Here is a 9,638-nt window from a genome sequence, read left to right on the forward strand (position 1 = left end):
CAGGAGCCGATGGTACTGAAAGAAGAAGTCCAAGCTGCTCTGAAGGCATTGGCGAAAAACAAGGCTCCAGGAATTGATAGAATATCAACTGAGATGTTTCAATGAACAGATGCAGCACTGGAGGTGCTCAGTCGTCTATGCCAAGAAATATGGAAGACAGCTTCCTGGCCAACTGACTGGAAGACATCCATATTTATGCCTATTCCCAAGAAAGGTGATCCAACCGAATGTGGAAATTGTAGAACAATATCCTTAATATCCACACGCAAGCAAAATTTTACTGAAGATCATTCAAAAACAGCTGCAGCAATACATTGACAGGAAACTGCCAGAAATTCAGGCTGGTTTCAGAAGAGGATGTGGAACCTGGGATATCATTGCTGATGTCAGATGGATCCTGGCTGAAAGCAGAGAATACCAGAAGGATGTTTACCTTTACCTGTGTTTTATTGACTATGCAAAGGCATTCGACTGTGTGGATCATAACAAGTTATGGATAACATTGCCAAAATTCCAGAACACTTAAATGTACTCATGAGGAAACTTTACATAGATCAAGAGGCAGTTGTTCGGACAGAACAAGGGGATATTGATTGGTAAAGTCAGGAAAGGTGTGTGTCAGGGTTGTATTCTTTCACCATACCTATTCAATATGTATGGTGAGCAAATAATCTGAGAAGCTGGGCTATATGAAGAAGAACAGGGCATCAGGATTGGAGGAAGATTCATTAACAACCTGCATTATGCAGATGACACAACCTTGCTTGCCGAAAGTGAAGAGGACTTGAAGCACTTACTAATGAAGATCAAAGACCACAGCCTTCAGTATGGATTGCACCTCAACATAAAGAAAACAAAAACCCTCACAACTAGACACAGTGAGCAACATCATGATTAACGGAGAAAAGATTGAAGTTGTCAAGGATTTCATTTTACTTGGATCCGCAATCAATGTCCATGGAAGCAGCAGTTAAGAAATCAAAAGACGCATTGCATTGGGGAAATCTGCTTCTAAGGACCTCTTTGAAGTGTTGAAGAGCAAAGATGTCACCTTGAAGACCAAGGTGCACCTGACCCAAGCCATGGTACTTTCAGTTGCATCATATGCGTGTGAAAGCTGGACAATGAATAAAGAAGACCGAAGAAGAATTGATGCCTTTGAATTGTGGTGTTGGCGAAGAATATTGAATATACCATGGACTGCCAAAAGAACAAACAGATCTGTCTTGGAAGAAGTACAACCAGAATGCTCCTTAGAAGGAAGGATGGCGAGACTGCGTCTTACATACTTTGGACAAGTTGTCAGGAGGGATCAGTCCCTGGAGAAGGACATCATGCTTGGCAGAGTATAGGGTCAGCGGAAAAGAGGAAGACCTTCGACGAGGTGGATTGACACAGTGACTGAAACAATGAGCTCAAGCATAACAATGATTGTAAGGATGGCGCAGGAGCAGGCAGTGTTTCGTTCTGTTGTGCATAGGGTCGCTATGAGTCAGAACCTACTTGACGGCACCTAACAGCAACAAAAACAATTTTTAATAATGAAAGAGCTTTGATATGTTTAGACTATTGTAGAAGTATTGGAAGCTGATCTTTTTTAGTATGTATATCTATGAGCATTAAAAAAAAAAAAAAAAACAGTTGCCGTTGACACTCTCATGGCAACCCCATGTGTGTCAGAGTAGAACTGTGTTCCATAGTGTTTTCAGTGGCTGATTTTTCACAAGGAGATCAGCAGGCACTTCTGGGTGGACTTGAACCTCCAACCTTTTGGTTAGCAGCTGAATACATTAGCCGTTTGCACCATCCAGGGACTCCTTATGAACAATAAACTAAAGGTAAATGTTGAGCTATTCACTAACAGATCTTTAATGACATTAATAAGAAGCCAAGTTCAGATAGAAGTGGACAAAGAAGACTTTGCTTGGCAAAAGAGTTCGAAGCTTAGGTAGCTTAGATATACACCAAGGAGGGACAAAATCTTTGTTCTAGAGCATATTTTATCGATCACCCTTCTCCGTGACGATCCTAGCGTCTAATTATCACATAGTACAGTGGCATCCTTGGCAGAGTACAGGGTCAGCGGAAAAGAGGAAGACCTTCAAAGAGGTGATTTAACACAGTGGCTGCAACAATGAGCTCAAGCATAACAACGATTGTAAGGATGGCACAAGACCGGGCAGTATTTCGTTCTGTTGTGCATAGGGTCGCTATGAGTCGGAACCGACTCGACGGCACCTAATAACAACAACAACGACAACAACAACAGTGGCATCGCTGGTATCTGTCACTTTCTTTCCTGGTGTGTCCTCTTAACATTCTCTATGAGCATTCATTTTAAAGCTTCAGCTTGACTAGGAATGCCAATATGGGCAGCGATTCAAGTGTAACACACTTACCTAATATCACTTTCTAAAATGTTCAGAAATCCTAATTAGCAGTTGACCATGGTAACTACGTCTCAATTAGGTAACAGACCTTGCAGGGGCCACAATCTGTAGACAAGTCACTGTCAGTATTGGATGGACTCTGGTGCACCTTAGGGAATTTCTTACCTGTGCCTTGATTCAAAGTTGAAAAAAAGAATGTAGTAACTGTAGGCTTAAGGACTGCATTTTAGGTAAAGACTTTTTTTTTCTTTGTTAAAATTAGAACTCCTTGACTATTGTGTCTTAGCCATCACCGGCTTTAGTTGAAGAATTTGCTAAGAGTGGAGGTAAGAAAGGAAGTGATTTACCTATTCCAACATTTCCCATTTTTTTGACTGAAATCTTAAGAACATTTCTCTTAACACTCTCTCTGGGCAAGGCTCTTTGCTAACATTTCTTCTCTTTTTCCTGTCTCATTACTTCAGTGTCAACATACTCTATCCAGCATTTCAACCCCTCTAGTTTTAGTATATAAATCAAGATCAGTAAAATTGTTCAATAACAGAATTTTTTTTAGAAGAAACAGAAGGAGCCCTGGTTGCACTGTACTTAAGTGTTCGGCTGCGAACCCAAAGATCGGCTGTTTGAACCCACCAAGCTGCTCCACGGGAGAAAGATATGGCAGTCTGCTTCCGAAAAGATATACAGCCCTTGGAAACTCTATGGGGCAGTTCTGCTCTGTCCTATAGGGTCACTTTGAGTCGGAATTGATTCAATGGCACCAGGTTTGGTTTTGATTTTTGGTTTAGAGGAAAAAAGGGACTTTTCTTTCTTGAAATCCAGGGGGAACTGGTGGTACTTAAGTTCTCATTTGGAATTTTTAAAACATAAAAATAATAATACCTGAAAAATATGTACCCTTGAAAATTAACTCATATGGACCTTTATTTTCTTTCAAAATTTGCTGACTCTGAGGAGGTGAAAAACATGAGAAGAGTCAGAGGAGGTGGAATGCTGTAATCAGTTGTGGTTTGTACTTTGGTATTTTATATCACACTTGTACCTTTTGGAAAGATTTTGTGTGGTACTCTCTGGTGTTTTGGTATGTATCCAAGAGATATTATGGTTCATATGTTCATCTATAATCATGCTAAAAAGAGCCAAGTATTACCTCAAAAACTAGCTTAGCTAGGTTTTCTTACCAAACCAATTTTTATGTAGACGTGGAAAGTTCAGATAGGCCACCCAAATCAAGATTAAAGCTTCCATATCAGGATGAGCACCTCCTTAATTATACTTTTTTTTTCATTGACCATTTCTATAGGCTTTTTATAGATTTTTTTTCAAGTGCATATTGTATGTCTTAAAAACATAGAACCAGTGATGTGATTGATATCTTTTATGACAAAGGCAGTATAATATCCACATATTGTATTATGTATTTTCATCATATATTTGTATGCAGAGACTATTTTATGCCATATTGGACATTTTTTTTTTCCCACTGGGATTTTCTGTTTTTTTCTAATTAGGTAGAAATGTATTGGTCATAATAGACAAGGATAAATTTTAGATAGATATCTGGTCTTCATATGTAGGTCTCTGTTAACTGTTGTTGTTGCTGTTGAGTCAATTCCAGCTCATGGCAACCCCATGTGTTACAGAGTAGAACTGCTCTATAGGGTTTTCTTGGCTGTAATCATTATGGAAGCAGATTGTCAGGCCTTTTCTTCTGAGGTACTGCTGGGTGGATTTGAACCACCAACCTTTAGGTTAGCAGTCGAGCGTAAACTGTTTACATCACCTAAGGACCTATATATCCAGTACCATAATGACATTAATCCAAAATCCACGGTGAGCATGGCAGCATTCTAAGTTATAAAAAAATTTGCGTGTGTGGGAAAGGGACGTTATTTGTTCTCAGAGAGCTTGCAATTGATGGTACGCTCTTGAGGGATTAACAAGATACATGCTTCAGAGTGTCCAATACTCTGATTTTCAGTAGTTTGTGAGTAATTTTCAATAGTTTATTCTCAGGCCAGATAACAAATGCAACTGGTTTCCTTTTGCCTCAGTAGGCTGTATCTCAGACTGTATCTGGAAATACAATTATACAATCTCTGGTCACTTAAAGGCTCAAACTTTGACTAACCTTATTTCCAACTATTGGAACAAAACATTGTTTAGTTCTTCATCTCCTTGTTTTTCAAACAAGATAATCAGTGCTCATTTACAAGATGTGGCTGGATTAACAGTTTGTCTTATCTCTACTGTTAGCAGTGCTACCTGGCTGTCGTTCAGCTTTGATAAATCCGTAGACGTGGTTTCTAGAAAAACTTTTCTTAGCAAAGATTTTAAAAATATGGATTATTTATTTAACCCTCATGATGATTTTGCATGGATTCTTGTGGAGAAAAATATTTCAGACAAAACATAAAAGTAGTGGTGAAAATGGTTCTGGTTCAGCAGATGGAACTTGATAAGTTTTCAAATAATCAATATTTTAATGAACTTACATTTTAGAAAGCTCATTTTCTACTTTTCTTCTTTGCCTAAAACTTCTACTCAGAGTCTCTTGTTGAGGAAAATCTGGTCCCTGACTAAACCAAAAACCAGTTGCCGTTGAGTCGATTCTAACTCATAGCGAGCCTACAGGACAGAGTAGAACTTCCCCATAGAGTTTCCAAGGAGCACCAGGCAGGTTTGAACTGCTGACCTTTTGGTTAGCAGCCATAGCACATAACCACTATGCCACCAGGGTTTGAGAGAGTTAATAGCCAAAAGTTTTAGATGGAAAAACACAGAGCTAGAATTAGTGTCTTGGGGATTATTATAATATCTCAAGCAGTTTCAGTCCTACCGAAGTCCCAAAATGCCACAATTTTTAAAAACAATTGTTTAATCTATTATTTTTCTTGCTAGCCTAAGCTTATAGTTCTGTTGTTTGCTTGTAGTGTCTAACACATGATAAAATTGAATACATGTGTTTATAAGAGCTTCCAAAATAGTAAAGGTTCATGTACTAAGTAGAAGAAAATAGGGAAAGTTTGTCATAAACCCATTGGTAACTATACGAGCAACTTGCTACAATTGCATTGAATTTAAACATTTATTTTAATTGTTTCCATTTCCTTTTGCTAAGTCATTTTACTACAAGATTTGGAACATATGGTTGTTTTATCCACATTCTATGGATTTTTAAATTGGGATTTTTACATTTTAATAACTAATGAATCATACAATATTTCTCTAAAGTAGTATAATGAACCTCATATTTGAACATGACGAAAACACCAAAAGTGTTTAAGGCCATCCATTCATGATAGCAGCTCTGGATCCTACTTTGCCCACTACTCCATGCTAAGATGTTGGATGGACGGATGGGTGGGTGGATGGCAGGTCACAGTAATCCGAATGTTCATTCCATGAATTTAGCTCATTGAAAGAGGATATATCCATGTCCAGCACACCAAAATGGCACATTCAGTATGGTCCTCTAAGGCATTTAAAAGTATGTCAACCTGTTTTCTGTTGCCATAAATCTAATTACCACTTTTACCAGTTGCCGTCGAGTCGATTCTGACTCACAGCGACCCCATATATGACAGAGTAGAACTGTGCTCCATAGGGTTTTCAATAGCTAATTTTTCAGGAGATAGCCAGGCCTATTCTTCTGAGGTACCTCTGGGTGGACTTGAACCCCACCTTTTCAGTTAGCAGAGAGCTTGTTAACTTTTTATACCATCCAGGGAGTCCATAACTCTAAAGTCCTTGCATATTTTATATGTTTGAACATTTCTTACTGGATAAGATTATCCAATGGTTCTCAGTTGGAGATGATTTTGTCCTCTCTGCTCCCAAGGGCCTTTGGCAATGTTTGGAGACTTTTTTAGTATCACGACTGGGGGAGGGCGGCAGGATAGATTTGGGGTGCTATTAGCATCCAGTGAATAAAGGCCAGAGATGCTAATAAAAATCCTATAGGCACGCCTCCCACAACAAAAGAATTATCTCACCCAAATGTCATTAATGTTGACATTGAGAAACTCTGGGATAATTTTTTTGAATTAGCAGAGCTAGTTCTCTTATCTGTGTTGATCTAGAGCCTGTGGTCCAATAAAAATGACTATATCCTGGAGGGGATGTACTCAGGGTGAGGGATTTGAAATTATGTGAGATAGAAGCACCTTGGGGTACTTCACACAGGTTCTTGAGTGAGCATTTCCCTCTAAATGGTGGTATGGCATTTCACAAACATCCCACTTATCTCTCTGGGGATAAAAAATAGCCGTAGGAGATCATGCTTTTACTGCTACAAAGGTCAGGGAGACCTTGGCCATCTCTTTGAAAAGAAAAATAAAACAAATGCTTTGTAGCAACCCATACGTTAAAAAGCTTCATAAACCTAACCGAACAGTCAAATATAGTACTTTCTATGTATATATCAATCTCACATTTAAACACTTGCTGAAAACAAAAGGACTGTGGGTTTACTTTCAGTTAATGAATAAAGTCTTTTAAAGGCTTCCAGCAACGCTTGGCTCCTTATAACTTTTTTCCTATTTGAAAAGTACAATCAAATGGCTTAATTTTTCTTATATTTTAAAATTATGCTAAGAGTAGGTAGTAAGGATTTTGTAACTGTTTTTGGAATTTTAAAGGTTACTAAGTTCCAAATAACGGAGTATCTCATGTTTTCCCACCAAACTTTTTCCCAGCAGTGAATATATCTGGATCTTACTCTGGTTTATCGTTCTTTTTTTAGCTTCCTGAAATGACTCATGTTCAAGCGCGGCGACCCTGGTTGATGTTTCTCCTGCAGAACCTTGGATTGATCCTAGGCTGGCTTTTTCTCTTACTGTTGGCTATATATGAAGATAATATTAAAATATGAAAACCGTTAAACTTATTGCCATTGAGTCGATTTTGACTCATAGCGACCCTATAGGACAGAGCAGAATTGTCCCCTAGGGTTTCCAAGGAGTGGCTGGTGTATTCGAACAGCTGAGCTTTGGTTACCAATTGTAGCTCTTAAGCACTGTGCCACTAGGGCTTGGATTCTCAAAATTCTTCTATAATAAACTTGTATGGTCTCACCCTGTTTCATTGTACTATACAGTGGTTTGTAAGTTAAGTATATTTTATCTTAATGTGTGTGTATTTTAATCCATTAATGTATTAATTTTATAATGCAATTTTGTTTTGATAAACACATAAAGATCAGGTTGTCCTTAATTGAGACTTTTTGGTTTCCATCATTGTGATGAAACTCATACTGCTTCCAGTAATTAGTAAACACTGAACTAATTCTAGTAAGCTTTCAAAAACATATTGCTTCCCTAATAAAGAATATTTGTAGTGTTTGAAGTGGACAGATACTTAAAAGAATAAAATCAGCTGTAAATGCTTTGATGCAATAATATATATATATATATATCTTTTTCTGTGAGATTATAAGCCATAAGCAAACTAAATTACAAACAAATGCAATAAAGTCTAGTTATAATGTAACAGTTCATGTCATCTTCCATTGCCGACTGTCAGTCTCTGAATCATCCCTCCCACAGCTGATGTAGTGGAGTTCACCTGAAAACATTCCCCACTGCCTCCTAAGTGCTCAGAAAGCAATCTTGGAAAGCCTAAAGGGTAAATACGTCAGCATTCTTCTATACAGTCACCAAAGGGAATCTGTTCCAGGCAAAGAGGGCTGGAAACCAAAGATGAAGTTCAAAATTTGGAAAAATAACAAAACTTGAGTCAGGCAGTAGATTAGTGCCCAAACTCTTACAGATCTAGCAGAATATATTTATGGGAATAATCTTACTGACAAGTGAAATCTATGTTATAATACCTCTGAGGAAACACAGAGCTCTCAGCTGTATTTCCACGGGTAAGTTCATGAAGTGAATAAGCAAAATTACTGATAAACTAGCAGAATTATTAAAAAATAGGAAGTAACCCAGGCTTTAGCCATTTTCTTAGTACTTTTCTTATTTTTTTAATGATAGATCTTGGAAGAGGGGGAGCCCATTTTACCGGCAAAATGACTCCCTGTATTAATTGAAATACATCTCTTCTACCCCCGACCCACGAGAGGTAGGTACTCTTTGTCATGCCCCACTCAATAACAATCTTTCTCAGTCACTTTTTTTTTTTTTAATTTCAAAATTAGGTGGTTTATTCTTCAGTTGTCTTCAGAGCTTGATTTAAGGGGACATCTCAGTGTAATGCAGTCGTTGGTGCATGTCAGAATCAACTGGAGGACATGTTAAAACACAGATCGCTGGGTGCCTTTCCTGGAGTTTCTGATTCTGCGGTTCTGGGGTGGGGCCAGAGACTTTGATCTCTAACGAGTTCCAGGTGCTGCTGCTGTGCCCGCTGGTGGAGCCACCAGCATGAGCACCACTTACACTGTAGGATCAGGCACACGTGGCTTCAAAAGAGAGTAGGCACACAGCTCTGTTGCTGGAAGGCTGAGTGCTTTTGACCAAGTTGGTTAACACTTCTGCAAACCTCAGGAATGTTGGCGCTTTCTAGACATGGTTTCCTAGGTTGAAATCCCTTCTCTTTGCCCTCTTGCCTTGGAGCATAGGATCAGTTCCAGGAATTACTGGATGAGGAGCCAGCAGATAGTACTTTAATTCATGTTCACCTTGAAGGATAAACAGATCTGACACTCAGAGCTTTGCCCTTATTTTGTTAGAGAATAATTTATAGCTGAACAAAAAACCCCTTTGTGAAGGTAAACACAGTGTGGAGATCACATGCAAGAAGAACTTGGCACCATCTGTGTTTGGGTTTCTATGTCCAGGTTCTGATTTTGACATTAAGCCTTAATTTAAGCCAATTTAATTAGAAAAGCTCTGATGGATGACTTTGTTCCAAGTTCAAGTTTGGAGAATTTTGGGGCTGACTAAATCAATTTTTTTGGTGTGAGCTGTACCATAACCTTCAAGTTAGAGTGAATTTAATTTGGCCCTATGGTGAGGTTGGGTGTCCCTGGTTGGTGCAAAACATTAAGTGCTTGGCTGCTAAACAAAAGGTTGGAGGTTCTAGTCCACCCAGAGGTGCCTTGGAAGAAAGGCCTGGTGACCCAGTTCCAAAAGACCAGCCATTGAAAACTGTATGGAGCACAGTTATACCCTGACACACATGGGATCGCGTAAGTCAGAATTGACTTGATGACAACTGGTTTGGGTTTTTTTGTTTGTTTGTTTTTGGGAGTAGGATGCAGAAGGGCTTGAGGGGAGCCAGCCTAAGGTTGGAAGA

The 9,638-nt window shown here is 38.8% G+C and overlaps 1 protein-coding gene across 3 annotated transcripts in view; it reads left to right on the top strand.

Moving 5' to 3' along the window:
* The window catches only part of SLC39A12 (solute carrier family 39 member 12), an 83,251-nt gene extending 75,988 nt beyond the window's left edge, over positions 1-7,263 (top strand). For all 3 annotated transcript variants that reach the window (XM_003410560.3, XM_010590698.3, XM_010590699.3), the window contains one exon: positions 7,135-7,263. In XM_003410560.3, coding sequence (XP_003410608.1) covers positions 7,135-7,263 — 129 coding nt within the window. The remainder of the gene's footprint in view (positions 1-7,134) is intronic.
* The last annotated feature ends 2,375 nt before the right edge of the window (positions 7,264-9,638 follow it).

The sequence above is a fragment of the Loxodonta africana genome, chromosome 4 (genome assembly GCF_030014295.1).
Source record: "Loxodonta africana isolate mLoxAfr1 chromosome 4, mLoxAfr1.hap2, whole genome shotgun sequence".
In the NCBI taxonomy this organism is placed as follows: domain Eukaryota; kingdom Metazoa; phylum Chordata; class Mammalia; order Proboscidea; family Elephantidae; genus Loxodonta; species Loxodonta africana.